Genomic DNA, 17,530 nt, shown 5'->3' with positions numbered 1-17,530 from the left:
TTCAGGGATATGTAGGGAAAAGATTAACCTAACACAACCTTAGGCACCTTGTCAAGAGAAAATAATTAGGACTTTCTCAAAGATGTAGAACTGTGACATGAAATGCAATTTGCCTAACTATTGGATCAGACCACTTGCATGAGGGTGCTGAGACTATGGTGCAGACAAGAATTCAGGAGATGGAGTCATGGTTTTTTCCCAACTGGCAACTGCCTGGCTGTAACTGCTCACTAATCAGTATCCAGAAGAGAAAGATATTCTCCCCACAAACTCAGAGATCACCCGACATTGCCATATTGACTATCTATTTTCTGACTTAAGAAAACAAAATACATTTTGCCATTTCCTTGTTCACTAGTCACCTTCATGAGTGGATACACACAGTGGGACTGACCTGAAAAGGAGAAAAAATTTAGGTTCTAGATTGGCCCTGTAAAACACTGCTCATGGAACATTGGCTAGTAGTGCATTATTTGAACTCTGTTCTTCAGTTAACTCATTTGTTAAGCGGTGACACAACTGGTTGTATCTGGGGTCTCTCCAGTTTCAAATTCTATGAATGAACATTTTAAACTAGTGCTTCTCAATTAGTAAACCACCAAGGGGTGTGCGACATACTGATCTCCTTAGTCCTTGAGGAAGCTGGCAGGAGCCCTCTGGCTTATTCTCTTCAGCTTTCAGCTACTGTTTCTTTACCCCCGTATGGAATATAAATGTTAGGATTGGTCTGTGTGTTCCCTGACATAAAGTGAGGCTAAAAAAGGCATTACTGTTAGAGAACTTAAGTGAGCTGGGTGAACAAAGACAGCCTTAGCTCATTACCATTTTGGTGATAATTGATGATTTGTATGTACCTAAGTAGCATCCTACAGGTAAAGAGAGAAGGGGATCCATTATTTCTGAACTGCATATATAGCAGCAATGATGACAGCAACCACTGTTCCCTAAAGTCCACCATTAATAAAAGGTAGTTGCTTGGACTGTAATTATGGCATCCTTGCTACCCAAACTTGAAGCTTTTATGGGTCTTATGCAATTAACTACTTAAATGCATCGTAACACTTGCTTCTCTGACAGCAAAGTATTGATTTTTTAATCATTTTCAAGTCTCCTCCAGCACAAATAAATGTACTACAGTTACAGTTAATGCACTGTGTACATGCATTAAATGCTGGTGTCACACAATTTATTATTTTGTGATATATAGAATTGAAGTCTGGCCTCTCAGAAAGTACCATCAGTGATCTAACATCAGCTTGGAAACTACCATTGTCCTTGATCCTCCAAATTCTCTAACTTCAAAAAGCTAGAGACCTTTTTTAATAGGATACTAAGGCTTTCAAAAAAAAAAAAAAACTGAGAGGTGCTGAATGTAAATCTTTTATATATGTCAGCATGTGAGAAAATTTAAAATAGCCTAACAGAGAAGATACAGTTTATATTTTCCTAAAGGTGTCACTGTGGGACCTATAGCAACTTTGTTCAGATGAATTTTTGCCTGGTTAATTTCTTTCCTTACAGTTTTTAGGGCACATCTGTCAAAATATTGTGTATACTAGAACCTCTCTGATTCAGTCAATTTTTACATATTTTAACTGCATTGTTTAATGCCTTATTATAGAATGTGCATACAGTACATTATAAAACTAAGACTGTGTTTTTGAAAATCTGATTTCCGAATGCCATTCCTGAAAGACAAAAAGACCAGTAGATACCCTGACAAAGTCACACATCTAAAAGCAGACCTGATGACCAAGGTCATTACATGTTTCACAAAAACACCTTTTCCTTGGGTACATCAACACACTCAAAATTGAAGTCAGTGAGTAAAAAGCAGTTAATTTGTTTTGTTAGAAATAATATCATTTTAGTTTTAGCATCTAAGACAGATGCCAGCATTTCACTCTGAACAGATGGTAATTCCATCTAATAGTGCATCTCTGTATTAGTAAGGTCTGTTGTGTATACAAATAGTAATAAACACTAGGTAAGGATCAAAATAAATTTTAATTGTTGACATTAAATCCTGGCAGCCACAGTTCTAAGGCTGCAATATTCCTTTTTCAAGTCTGTCAGATTTACTAATGCTGCAAAAGCTTTTCTGAAAGCTGCCAGATTTCAGTTCCAATGAAAACATGTTTGCACACTACTGGTGATGGTCTTCAACCAGGATACCTGTACTCAAACACTGAAATTATTTTTCATGAATGACATGGAACCGGTGGCACTGTCTGTGTGATGGTGTGTCAGTGTTTATTTTTTTGAAGGCTCCTGAAGGACTGAACATTTAAATAAGGAATCAGCATAAAATGGTACATCCAATTGTAACATTAGGGCCCCCAGTATTATCACAGCCACTTTCTTACCCCGCTAAGTACAGATCTCCCATTGAATGCAATTTATTCTGTTTGCCAAGCTGGGTATCCCTAAACTCTCCAAAGTGACATCATCCTTTGATTTTGTTTGTTTTGCCCAAGTCTGAAGGATTTCCCTGACAATCACAGGCACCATCAGCAGTGCTTTCTATAGGCTTGCTGGGGGTCAAGTGTGCCAACAAGCACCGATCTGGTTCCCATAATGCCTCCAGCGATCTGGTATTACAAGTACTATCCCCTATTTATTTTGGGAAGCTGCCATGTTTTTAAAAAGAATCATTTAAAAAACAAAACAATAAAAAAAAAAAACAGTTTGGCATTCAGGTGACTGTTCAATAACAAACATGCTTTGCAATCATATTTCTTTAAAAAATGGATGTATTTTTTTTAATCATGAAAAATATATTGCTTCCACCATATGGGACAACCAACGACTCACCAACCGATTTAAGATGCAGCATATTGAGCTGACCATATGTTACAGTGCTGTTGAATGGCTGAGTGATTCATGCCCGTCACATTCTAGTATATCAATTAAAGCTCCTTGAAGTCTGCATGATTTGTGTCTCTGTTATTAAACCCTGCTAATTCATCCCACTTACACATCTGTTATAAATCTCTAGGAGTGCTGCATGATTCATGGCAATCTGTGAGCATGCTACAGCAAATTCTTCTCCTTGTAATTAACAGTAAATTGTTTTACTGCCATGCAATGAATTTTTCAGTTATATTGCAAATGAACTCCTAAATGTGCGGTTCTTTCCTAAGAACTGACTTATATCATTAGGCAATTAAAAAGTATTGCTTTGAACCAAAAGCTTTTAATCAAGAGAAATACAACTTAAATGTTGCTTAAGAGCCAAGAAAATTTGACATGGTGGTTATGAGTGTAAAATAATTTCTGTTGAAAGAGCAAAACAAACAAACAAAAAAACCTTCAGCATACTCAGTTTCAGTGATGCTAAGATACAAGAACTGCTGCCTGAGAAGACTTGGTGAGACAAGTTTTTGCACAGATACTGTTTATCTGAGAAGTTACTTAAGTCATCTGTCATTACTAAATTTCTCAGGCTGCTTTACACTTCTCTAATTGTAAAACGCTGCTTTTATTCTTGAAATAAATAATTGGATAATTAGCCAAGTTGAATCATCAGAGGATTCCAGTGCTGTTCAAGTGTTCTTGTCAAAGGTGAAGCAAATTCATTTCAGCTCGCCTCTACAGCTCTTCCAAGAGGCTTTGATTTTTTTCCCACCACTTTCTTGGCAGCAGCCTCAGATTCATGAGTCCATACATCAAGTCAGTAGTTTAACAACAAATGGAATTAAATTCAAAGAAGGGAAACTAATTGAAGGACAGCAACAAAAGTGTTTGGTAATGTGCTTTTTAATATGGCATGCCACATTTGCATGATAATTTTTCCTTTTTAGCATGGAGCAGAAAGTGACTAGCTTAATGAGGGATTATTCAAGACAGGAACGAACAAAATGCATTCATAACTAAGAACAAAGATTGTATTATGAAGTGAAAACAGGCAACCTCAGAGAAGTAACTGGATGATTGGTTTATGCATTATGAATAAAAAGGTAGAAAAATATTTATATTAGTATTCACTAATGACTATATATACAAGATTGTTGTAATTAAAATTATAAATTAACATATTAAGAGTGCTTGTTTAATCACTCTGGGTCCTATTCCCAATGAAAAGACTTATGTACCTGCATGCAAAACAATGTGTGTTTTCAACCCAGCAGCAAACAGACTATAGGTTTCAGAGCAAAAACTTAATGCACCACTAATTACTTGCTTAATGGGAGATGGACATTCTTAAGCTCAGAGAGTTAGAGGTCAATTTATGACAGGCGAAAGAAATATCATGTTGTTCCTTCAGGAATGAAACTCCAAAAGGCACTTCTTAAAATGAAGGTTTAGAGGGGACTCCGTTTGAAAAAGGGGAAAATACAACAACTTTCCTAAATTAAAAGGGTAATTTTTATGAAAAAACAATAAAAATTTTAAGAGGGCCCATGTCATTAGATTGTCACACTCATACAACCAGAAACAAATCCAAAGCCACTGATAACACCAATTTGGTATTTTGCAAAGGAGAGACACTAGCTGGTCCTGGAAGAATGCCTTCTATAAATCAGTTCTCAGACTTCATCACTAGCATCAAAACCAGAGGAGAGCAGTATAATATCCAGGATGCGATGAACCCATTCTAATCAAAGGCAGTTGGAATAAAATATTTAAAACAAAAAAGAGCCAATTATAACTCTCAAGCTTTTTAATGAAACAGCCAGATAAAATTTTACAAGTATCTTTTTGATTTTGTGACCAAGATTTAAGGAGGAAATGTGTTTTTTTTTTCCCAAGATTCAATGCTTCTTAAAGGCTCAATAGCACTTCTAATTTTCAATACTATTTTTCAAAAATTTTGGATGGTATCTAGCCTCTTTCCATCTCTGATAATGAGCCTGTATCACTATATTAGTTATAAGAGTTCAACTTCCCTCAGTCCATTGAAGTTTGCTGGAATAATATATACCTCCAAATTACACTGTTATTACTAGAAACAATGGAGCAGGAAAATCATACTGCAAATCAATTTTTATTCCTTTCCTACTACAAACTTCTTGATTATTCAAAAAGATAGGCCTTCACATCATTTATTTCAGTAATGTCCATGAGTTCTATTCAGCTATTTAATCTTGGGAAATTTTTAGAAAAAAAAAAAATTACCCACCTACTGAAAATAAAAGAGGCAAGAAGGATACTGAATTTATATTTGATGGGGTTTCCTCATATTTAAATAAAACAAATAAATTCCTTTTCACTGACCTAAAAGTACCTGAAAATGGTGCATCATATAATAAAGTATAGGCAAAAGTTATTTTCCTTTTACTCTCATGTAAATGACATTATTTTCTTCTTGGAAGACAAAGGGTCAGATAGTTCTCACAAAATATACTAAGGGATTAAAACAAACTTTTGCCCTAAGTTGAATGCCCTGCACAAGAATAAAATAAATGACAACAAAAAAGATTCAAAAAGACCAAAATCAAATGAACGATGAAAACCAACTCCCCTCACCCACCCCAAAAAACCACTAAAATAATTTTTCCTTTAGGAAAGAAAGGAATTCAAATGGAAATAAAAATCAATGCATTTTTTTTTTAATGGAAACTGGGTAGATGGAAAGCTTTGGCAAAAATCAAAGTATCACATGTCTGAAATCTACCATCATCATCTCTTGCCACTGCTCAATCCTCTACATTCCAGCTTCTGTTCTGGCTACCCTAGAGGGCCACAATATTTCCCACCATCTTCTAGTCTTCCCTCTTGTCAACCCAAGGATTTCTTCTCTATGATAGCACTCCATTCCCTTTTTTTAATTTTCACTTCTACTCATCTGATTTAGTCCCTTACTGCCTCTTAGGAAAGACTACCAGACTCTATTCACACTCTTTCTTACTTATTCTTCACTTTACTGCAAGAGAAGTCTTCATTAACCCCAGCTCTCATCACAGCAGTACCTGGGACAGTGCTGGCATCTAAAATACTCACTAGTACATGATTTATTCAGTAAATATTTGCAAAAACTTGACCAAACATTTAGTCCATCTCTAGCATCACTCTGTGAGACAATTTACAATATCCCAAATCAAAACCATTTATCCCATTTTCTGTTCCTATAGCTTTCTTTTAGCCTTCCTGACAGACCTTAGAACATGCCTCTCCCTGGTATTAATCCTACTTATTAAGTGTCAACTTCTTGACCCCAGCACTATCCAGATTATCTTTGAATTTCCTATAATATAGATGCTCAGTGATTGAGCCTTCACAAGAAAATGTACTAATGCTTTGTTTTGGGCATAATAATAACTATACAGCAAATAACAAATTTGAAACTAGTAGTTTGGGGGCAAATTTTTGAAACGCACAGTTGTAATGTTGACCAATATACTTCTTGCAGAAATAATAAAATGCTTTCAGACTCTTTTTAAAGTTTGTTTTGCAATAAAATTGGTTTTAAAACAGACATGCCATTGTTGCAGATATGCTATACTGTTATAAAATTAAAGTTGTATAATAAACTTTTTGATTTTGATAGCACTAGAAATTCCATAACATTTATACACCAATAAAACATTATATAATTTTATGACAATAATCATAACCAATTTTTATTGAGAATTTACACTGTAATGGGAACTTTTTAAATTATTTAGGTACATTAGCTTTTCTTATTCTTGTGAAACCTTTACAAAATATACTATCTTAATTTTTGAATTGAAAAACCAAGAAACAGAATTTACATAATTCATTTGAGGTCACCCAGCTTCTAAATGTCAAAACCCAAATTCAAACCATTGCATAGAAGTTTCTAATTTTTCCCCTTAATATATTTTAAAAATTAGAAATAAAGATAAGCACAAAGTAGTACAAATTACTTTTCACTCTATGAAAAAATATAAGAATATACTCTTACTTTATAAAGCTAACATTCGCATCTGATACCCTTTAAAGAATGAGACAATTCCAAGTTCTATTTTTCAGGATAAAACATTTAGGGAGACAATCCAGAGGGCACAGATTAGTTTTAGTTCATAGTCTCTCCAGTGGTAAGGAGTAACCCACAGTCTCCTCACCACACAATCAGATCACGCAGCAGAGAGTGCCCGCATAGTACTAGAAACTAAGACATGCAAGTGCAGAAGATGTACCACGGTGGGCAGCCTAAAGGAGAGACTACTTGGGGTGGTGTAATGCTGTGAAAATGTTCCCAGGAGTGATGTCACGAGGAGGATAAATTAGACTGACACCACCTTTCAAGGAAAGAGAATTAAGAATGCTGAGTAGAAACCACAGGGAGATTTTTTTCAATCAATTTAAGAAACCACTTTTGAAAGAGGCATCTAAAGTTGGTGTAGATTTGCCTGAGAGGTAGTCATTCCCCTACCAGTAAAGGTATCAGGCATGGGTTGGGCAAACCCTGAAGGGAGTGTTATAAAGAATATATTGATACTGGCTATCTAGTCACACTAGATGACTTTTATGTATTCTATAACCCTGAGAGGCTGGAATTCTAGTTCTGCTCAATTATGTTTAGGGGCTGTCTCTCCTAATGCTACCTCAGACCAGTCTCTGGTATGTGCTAAGACTCTGGTTTCACTTTCTCCAGCCCATACAACTGATTATTATTTCAAATTTTGTGCAAAATTGTGTCAATATTCCTAAAAGAGAAGAGTATTCTTCCTTTGTTATTCACACTCAGCAACCCTTAATGCAGTGTATAAAAATAAATAGTCTAATAAGAAGGCTAGGAACTCCCTAAATGTACTCAGACATTCTGAGATGTATTTCATATACCTGAAATAAATAAAGATTAAATGTATAAATATACAAAGAGTTCAGTTGTAGAGATAATAAATCATGATTTCACAAATTTGGCAGTCATTCATATTAATAAAAGTTTAGAACAAACAAAATTACTTGAGTGAAATAACTTGAGCCAAGTAAGTTTTTTCCCAGAACAAGGAACAAAAACTCAATAGAATTATACCTATTAATATTAGGATGAAGATATTTAGGAATGAGGTCTAGGGAATACTTTGGTTAATAGGTGCTTATATCTGTAATTCATCTAGGAGTCTTTTAACCTCTCTATATCTAGACATGTCCTTAAAGAGAAACTAAGCCTTATGGAATTACTGACAGAAAATCTTTGATTTGAAAATATGCTACAAATGCTAAATCATTGAATTATACAGGTATTAGTGACACATGTAATCAAAGTTTATATAAAGCTCTATGGTTCTAAGTGAGGCAGGCAAAAATGATCCACACTATTTCTGAAGAGGGTTATACTTGACAATTAGTTTCTTTTTTAATTTTATAAACTAAGGAGTTTATTAATCATAAAAAATTAAATAACAACTGCCTATCCAGTAAAGACAAAACATGATCTGAAGTCAACCTAGTAATTCCTGCATATCCCCATGGGACAGGACTGAGTAGACCCAACCCCACAAAAAATGTTAGGTCTGAAGGAAGAAGTATGCAGAAGCCCTCACAAGAAGCCTTCTGAGCACAGGTGGCTGAGCCCTGCAGCTACCCTCATTCAGCATCAATTATAGCTCTTAGGACACAGCTCCTGGGCACCTCTTAAGTCTAACTTTATTTTTTGTTTAAATATGTCAAGGTAGATTACAATCAGAGTTAGCAAAAGAAAGCATTAGGGGACAAAGTTCAAAGTTGAGAAACTTTGTAGGTATTTGTTTATAAATATACAACCTATTTTTACATAATCCATTAAAACTCACTTACCTGCTGCTAAAGTTTGTCCTGCTCCCGAAGCACTGGTTACACAACCAACTGAATTGCAGAGAGTGATAGTAAACTTGTATATCCTATAAGGCTTCAGTCCTTTTACAACATAAGACAGGTCTTGGGATTTAGCCGTGTGCAACAGCTTCAAGGCAAAACATAATAATAATCATCATCAGATAATAGATAATCAGTGCAAAAAATATAATCTTGGCAGGCAAAGTTCCATGAATCCAGACACAGGGAATTAAGGCCAACTACTATTAGGAAAAGGGATTTTTTAAAGAGTCTCAACAAGCCAGGATTTAATTGATAATTGTACAATCACACTGTTTTATGAGGTAATAATCCAGTTCCTGAGTGGATAAATGAGGAAACCAAGTTATTGCCTCATAAAGCAGCGTGGTGGTATGGTTATTGTCACCAATAGTAGAGATAAAGATGGTGACATTGTCATTGTTACTGCAAAAAAGTCCAAACAAAACCATGGGACTTGGCCAAAAGTAACCCAGTGTGGTAATGCCCCATGCTATTTGATGGCACTAGAACAGAACAATGTCACTATGTTAAATCAATTCCATCATTTTCTGAAAAAAGAAAAAAAAAAAAACAGAACAAAAAGGGAAAACAATTAAATATATTAGTGAGTATCCACATGAGGTTAATTCTCAATTATCTTTCTTATATAAACAAGCATATACAGATTAGATCAAAGTTATATTTTTTTGAAATAATGTCTTTATCATGCACTTCCAAATGAAAATAGCAGATTTGAGCAAAGGAGACAGAGAGGAACTCTGTAGTCTACAAACAAGTAATTAAACCACCAACACTGAGAATTGGCCCCATCCTTATAACTAGAATTGATCAAAAGCAGCCATGTAAATTTGCTTAGGCTGTGGATGTGAATTATATCAAGGAAAAGAAGTCATTAAAACAGAACATCACCAACCATGAATACAAAGTTATTTTTCTTAGGACTATTGACATACACTCACATGGCAAATAATGATGTTTTGGTCAACAATGGACCGGACCGACAGTATATGATTAGGGTCCCCTAAGATATAATAAAGCTGAATGATTTCCATCACCTAGTGATGTCATAGCCATTGACATGCTGTAGCATAAGGAATTACTTGTGGGACCTGGGTGTCAACAAATCTGCTCTGCTGCCAACTATCAACTATAAAAGTGTAGCACATACAATTATGTATAGGACAAAATATTGATATGCTAACAAATGACTGTTACTGCTTTACATATTTACTATATTATTCATTTTATTATTAGAGTGTAATTCTCTACTTATAAAAACAAAATTTCCTATAAAGCAGTGTGCTGTGTTACACCAGCAGCAGCTTCACACATCTCATGTGCACTGCACGTCTCAATTGCATCAAGAGACCATGTGGAGTGATTGACTTATGCCACCTACTGATACACTTTATGGTGTTTGCACGACATATCTCCTAACAACACGTCCCTGTCTTTAAGTGATATGAGTATACATTCATATAAATTAATCTTCCATAAAGAAATGTAAATATAGATAATTAGAAAGTTCAACTTTTGGAGAAATTTTTAGATATTTTCCTTTAAGATTACAATAAATCAAATTTGAAGTATTTGCCTAGGTATTAGCTTTAAAATTTTGTAACCTAATAAAAGCAAAAAAATGGTAAAAACAAATAAAACGCCAAGGATAAATATAGGGTAAAAAGTAACAATGAAAGACCAAACATCAGTTATAATTGTAAATTTATCCTAAATAATATAACATGCCAGATTGGTTGACTACATTATTTAAACTGAAGGATATGTATTGTACTACTTAGGATTTTATCACAAGAATAGCTGTAAATGAATCAAACATTCAAAATAATGGAAAACCACAGCAAGGAATCACAAATCACTGACTCTTTTTCTATCTGATATATAAAATAAAATTTTGTGTTTATACATGTTCTGTCTATGAACAAGACTTAGAAAAATGGCAAATCTATTAATAGTGGACTCAAGAGTATCTTCCCAAAACCTATGGCCACTGAAGATTTCAGAATGTAGCTTTCTGGACATTGGGTCTTTGCAGACGTCATTACTCAAGTTATCCTGTATTTATTGTTAGCCTTAAAGTCAATGACTGGTACCTTTATAGGAGAACTAAGGATAAACAGGCAGAGTAGACAAGACACCCAAGAAGAAGGGTGATGTGATAATAGAAGCAGAGATTGAAATTAAGTTCCTACAAACCAAGTAGCACCAGAGAATGCTGGAAGCTGGAAAGAGCAAAAAAGCACTCTCCAGTCAGTGGAAGGAGCAAAGAAGCTTCATTTTAGACTTTTGGCCTCCAGAGGGAACAAATTTCTGTTGTTTTAAATCATTTTATTTATGCAATATGTTATGAGCCCTAGGAAGCAAATAAACAGAGGTACAAAGGTCTGACCTCTGGACTCCATTTGGGACTACCTCAGGGGTAACTACAGTTCCAGAACTACCCATAGGATCAGTTGAGGCCTTCTGCATTATTACATCATAGTTCAACTTATTATTTGGCTTAATCTGCATCTTTTAAAATTTTTTATTAGTACATAATAATTATACAGAGTAGTGGGTTTTATTGTGCATATACATACATGCACATAATAATTTGATCAATTTAATTCCTTAGTACCTCCCTTTGCTCTTTTCTTCTCCTTCCCTCTTATCACCTTGTGCTACCTTGTTGTTCTCCCTTCTATTTTATTAGTTTTTATTAGTGTATTATACCTCTACATAATAGTGCAGTTTGACATATTTCTAAATGTATATAATATATATAATATGCTCCATTTCAATCCCCAGAGTTTCTCTTCTCCCTCTCCTCTTCCCTGTCTAAGACCCTGTTCCTCCACTCTACTGGCCTTCCTATTTATTGTCATTTAAAACTGGTACATTATAGTTATACAAAAAATGGAATTCATTGTGATATATTTATACATGTACATAGTATGATTTAGTCAATTTCTTTCCACAGATCCTCCCCTTTCCTACCCCTCTTTCCTCTCCTTCAGTTCCCTTCCTCTCTCCCTCTATTTCCATATGGTTCCCTTTTTTGTATTCCTTATTTCTCTCCAACCTCCACATATGAGAGAAAACATTTGACCCTTGACTTTCTGAGTCTGGCTTATTACTTTGCATGGTGTTCTTCAGTTCTATCCATTTACCAGCTAAAGGCATAACAATACCTGATATCAAATTAAACTGCAAAGCTATAATAACAAAACAGAATGATACTGGTGTATAAATAGACACAAAGACCAATGGAGTAGAAGACATAAAGACAAACCCACATATGTACAGTCATCTGATACTTAACAAAGGCACCAAAAACATACATTGGAGAAAATGCAGCCTTTTTAACAAATGGTGCTGGGAAAACTGGTTACCCATATATAGAAGAATGAAACTAGACATTTATCTCAACCCTACACAAAAATCAACTCAAAATGAATCAAACACTAAAGAACTAGACCAGAAACTATACAACTCCTAGAAGAAAAAAGGGTGAACATATATAAGCATAGGCAACAGTTTTCTCAACAGAATCCCTAAAGTTCAGGAAATAATGCCAAGAGTTAATAAATGGGATGACATCTAATTAAAAAGCTTTTGCACAGCAAAGGAAACAATTAGAAATGTGAACAGAGAACTTACAGAGTGAGAGAAAATCTTTGCCAGCTACTCTTGAAGTAGACAAATATCCAGAATATATAAAGAACTCAAAAAACAACATAAAAAAGAAAAAACCCTATCAATAAAGGGGCAAATGATCTAAACAGATATTTCTCAAAAGAAAAAATATGAATGGTCAAAATATATAAAAAAGAGTTCAACATCTTTAGCTATCAGGAAAATGCAAATCAAAACTACACTGCCATTTTGCCTCATTCCAGTTAGCATGGTAATCATCAAGAATACAAATTACAATGATTGCTGGTGAGGATGTGGGGAAAGGGTACACACATGTATTGCCGATGAACTACAAATTTGTATAACCACTTTGTAAAGCAGGATAGATATTCCTTAAAAAACTAGGATTGGAACCACCATATGAATTAACTATCCCACTGTTGGGGTCTTTAGCCCCCTTGCTCTTCTTGACCAGCGACAAGGGAAGGGAGCACTCCCCAACAAGACCAGACCGGGAAAGGTAGGGCTGACTGACTGCCAGTACCCAGCCCTCACCCAGCCCTCCGGGTGGAGGACAATCAGAGGCGTCAGGGAGACCAGTCACAGCAGGAACTTGTTTTTTGAGGAAACAAGCTTTTATGTAGGGTGGAGGTTAGGCGGGAACCAATGAGCTTAAAGGTCAGCAAGGCACAGGGGTTCACACAGGTGAGAGTTCCATAGGACTATATGGCAAGCATGAGCTGATCACGTTCGCAGAATTGTTGTTAACCAATCCCTGACGGTGGTCCGATTTATTGTCATTAACTTTTGAAACCACCTTTGAGGCCTTGATCTTGCTCACCCACCAGGAAGTAAGGAGTCAGCCTGAGTTAGTTAACAAGTCATTAGTCCCAACATCCCACTCCTTGATATTAATCCAAAAAGAACTAAAGTTAACATACTAGCATAGACTGATACAGTAATATCAATGTTCACAGCAGCATAATTCACAATAGCCAAGTTATGGAAACAGCCTAGGTGCCTGTCAACAGACAAATGGATAAAAAAAAATGTATACACAATGGAGTCTTATTTATCCATAAAGAAGAATGAAATCTTGCATATTGTACTACTTTACAAGTGTTGTTTCTAAGAACTCTTTCCCATAAACCTTCTGCATGCTAGTCTTCTAGCATAGTGTATGGTTTCTGGGGAACCTGACCTATGAAAATGGTTCCAGGAATGATCCTAGGAAGGAGTTTCTACAATGATATTTTGGAGTTGGGTCACCAATCCAGCTGGCTGACAATGAGAACCTTGTTATAGGTAGTAAGCAGAGCACTGATAGTCCACAGAACTGTCTAATGGTAAAATCTTTAAACTTCCACTGGTGGTGAACTCATAATTACTAGGACTACTTAGGGATAAGTAGTACTTATCAGTTCTATATAATCAGATGGTTCTTGCATTGTTATCAATGTACTGGAGAAAGACAATCTGAGGATATTTAATCACCAATTTAAGGCAAACTATAAAAGCTTCCTTGACAGTCTCAGTCCTTTATATCAATAAGATCATGTTAAATTAATCAGATAAGCAAGAAACAAAAAGTATGGTATAGGTCTTAGTAAGACATGTGCTCCAGAAAGTGGGAGATAACTTTATAAAGATTAAGAGATCTGCCACATTAGTGAAGGTTTTAAAGGAATTCAAATTGAGAAACACTAGGACACCCACTCCAGAGGAACAGACAAAATTATTGTATCTAGCATCTACCACCACTAAGAAGGAAGCACAGTCTAGTAACTTCCTCACATTCAACAGGGAGCGTATTCCACACCTAGGTAGTGTTCTGACCAAGGTAATAAACAATGTGAAATGATGCCACTTATGAGTGCATTCCAGAGCAAGAAAGAGCTCTGCACGGATCCAAGCCATGCTGCAAGCAGAGGAGCCATTTGGAATCTAAAGCCTAATAAAGTCTACAGTGCTAGAAGTAATCATGATTGAAAAAGATGCTTTGAGATCCTTATGGAAAGAGAGTCACAGGGTAAATCCCTAGTGTTTGAAGTAAGAGCTTATCATTAATAGAAAGTCTATACCATTTGCTGAACACTGCCTGCATGCTACCAGGTAAAAGCAAAATGCCCAACTATGAAACGTCAAATGACCTGGTGGTCAGAGTAACTTCACAGAAACTGGATTCTTTCAGACATTCCAAGTCTCAAGGTCAAGGGGGCTGAATATAAATTCATCATAAAATGTAAGTGAACATCTGGGGTTGGGTAGAAGCACAGAAAGAAGCCATGACGTGACCCACAAATCCAGTGAAGTTCCCTCAAGAGCTGAAAAGAAAAAAAAAAAAAAAAGAGAGAGAGAGAGAGAGAGTTTAGCTCACAGATGGTTGTCTTAAATACATGGTTGCAAATCAAAAATGAGTAGCTGCTACTCTGTAACCCCATTTAGAAGGTCCTAAAAAACAGCAGTGAAAAGAAATTCTCTCAACAGGCAGCAGGGTCCCATTCATCTGTTCTATATTTTCTAAGGGTTAAGAGTCTCAGGGGTAAATATATGTGGACTATATGATAGTCACTTGTCTATATGGGCCATGGGTATAAAATGAGAAAGATTGGAAGATCAGAAAGTAGGAAGTCTGGTAAAGAAAAATGTGGCTAGATCTTTGGAAGCAGACATAAAATGTGAAGATCTTTTTATATCAGTTAGTGCACACCAAAGAGCATCTCCCTCAGAAGACACACTGGACAGCCAAATGCACAGAATGACCCATCCAATTGATGTAAGTAGCCTCTGTCACTGGCCATCCCCATGCTGGAAAAATGGGCTAATGAGGTATATCAACCACAACTATAAGGTGGAGAGAACAAGAATCTCTAATCTTCCAGGACTATCATGTGTATCAAATTAATTAGTCCATGGATACAGTAAAGCTTAGTAACTGATAAACTATGATTAGTATTCTCATTACTGCTTACTGGAGTATAAATTGTTAGAAGGTAATATATGAGTATATATCCAAAACCTGTAACATATTTATAATTTTTAAAAGCTGTGATAATTCTTCAACTTTTTTCAAAGGAAATAGAAATATGTATAAAATATACCATATGATGTTCTTTTCAATGTTATTTAGACCTCTAAAAGAATAGAAATATCAACCGATTGCAGATTGGCTTAATATACTGTTTTGTATCAGAATAATATGAAAGTGCTTAGCTACCAAAAGTTAACTTCTTACAAAATGTGTAAGGATAAGTGAAAAAACAAGTCTTATGAATCAAAATCATACCAACTTTGTTTAAATATACGCTTATATTACAAAAAATAAGTAATGTATAATACAGAGCCTTATACATTGAACTTCAGGTTTAGAAGAAAAATGCCCTGTTTAGTGAATACATAGGGAGAATCTGTTACAGAATTCTGCAAACTCAGAAATAAAAGAAAATTAGTTAAAAATAACAATACCTTTGAAAATACCACTGGGACAGGTTGTTGAGGTGATTGTTCAGAAATCATATTGATGTTGTACCCCACAACTTTTCCTCTTGTAACATTTTCTGCTGGCTTCTCCCAGGAGACGTTGAGAGAGTTCGAGGAAAGTGGAACGACTAAAGGAGGGATCATGAACACAGGAGCTATCAAAGACAAAATAACAACATCAAAACAATGACTGCTGTCCCTATCAATATTCCAACTTACTCACATATTTATTCTAGTTTCTGAAATACTCTCTTCTTTATAAAATACTCTGAGTTGGAAAAAAAAATCCAAGAATATACTGATACACATGAAAGATATTCACTTTTAAAAATGTCATTGGCAAGGATAAGCTCCATTTTTGCATGATCAGCTAAGATATTCTTCATTTACAAAATAAAAATCTTAGAGGACTTTGATTGTGTTCATAATGATAGCTAGTACATACCTGGGTAGAAAACTCTAGATATTGTGAATATTTGAAAGAAATCTCAAAACAGAATATGTCTCAGACCACAAAATTCCAAACAACACATAAGAATACACTGGATTTCTCATGTGCGGAAGTATTTCACTGAACCAAATCAATGCAGAAAGAGGTAAGCTGAAAATGTTTTAAATAACCCCGAAGAAATTCTCCAAGTTTTCAGTAAGTCTCGATTGAAATGTTCAAGGTACATACACACCATACATTTTCCCCCTGCCATCCTTGAGATCTTAATATGGATTTTAAATGTGCTAACCAAAGGTGTATTATCAAAGGACCTCATCGCACTTTCATTAGCCAGTGACCCATAAGATCATGAGGGTCCAGTATTGCAGTTTCACCCATTACTTTTCATTTCTGACCTTGATTTTCCCCTTCTAGAATGCCATGCCTCATCACTTTGCTAGCATGGCCCTATTATTTGTCCAAGGTGGCTGGTAGTCATTAAGAGATGCTCAAGCACAATGCACATTTTATTCATGAAGTGATTCCCTTGGACATCAACCTAAAGCTACCCTCATCCTCCACAGTCCTAACAGATCATATTTAGATCAGGATCTGGGTTTCTATGAATATCTATAGGTTCAAATCATAACAAAAGTGTACTTGTTTTCTTAAAATGCTCATAAAATTTGAAGGGTGTGTAATATAGAGAATAAGATAGAAGATTAAAAAATAGCTCATTTGCCTTAATGAAGATACCTTATAAAGAAATGAATTTTTTTCTCTCCTTCCTTGCCATAATGATAAGTGCTTAGAAGCATACTTCTGAATTACAGATTCTGTAGTATTATATACAAGGTACAATCTAAATTATTTGATTGAGAAAGAGAAAAAAATTTTTAAAGATTTCTCAAATTGGTAACAGTTTTCCATGTTGCTAAACGTACACTGTGGTGAATATGGAACAGGAATATGGCCAAGGGGCAATCCACTGCAGCACTGGAAACCAAAGGATATTTTGGTAAAGCATTCACTATAGTAAAGTCCTCCTCTCCATAAATTAATAACAAAAACAGGAAATTTTTTCCCTCAAACTTTCTGCAAATTCTTTATGACCTTGAGTTTCTCATATAACCAATCTATACATTTTTTCCATGGCCCATATAGGTTTATAAAACTTGCATTTCTAAAGGTTCTGTTTTGGCACTGTTGACTTTAATTTCAGGCAGCAATTTCATTCAGGGG

At 35.3% G+C, this 17,530-nt stretch overlaps 1 protein-coding gene across 1 annotated transcript in view; it reads right to left on the bottom strand.

Annotated features, from left to right (window-relative positions):
- Positions 1–17,530, bottom strand: part of USH2A (usherin) — a 777,454-nt gene that overhangs the window by 507,660 nt on the left and 252,264 nt on the right. Inside the window, 2 exon segments of the mRNA XM_079107116.1 lie at positions 8,707–8,851; positions 15,844–16,013. Of these exon segments, the coding sequence (XP_078963242.1) occupies positions 8,707–8,851; positions 15,844–16,013 (315 nt within the window).

Source organism: Sciurus vulgaris (assembly GCF_902686455.1).
Source record: "Sciurus vulgaris genome assembly, chromosome: 12".
In the NCBI taxonomy this organism is placed as follows: Eukaryota; Metazoa; Chordata; class Mammalia; order Rodentia; family Sciuridae; genus Sciurus; species Sciurus vulgaris.
The sequence above is the reverse complement of the archived record's forward strand: the minus strand, read 5'-3'. Positions and strand labels throughout refer to the sequence as shown.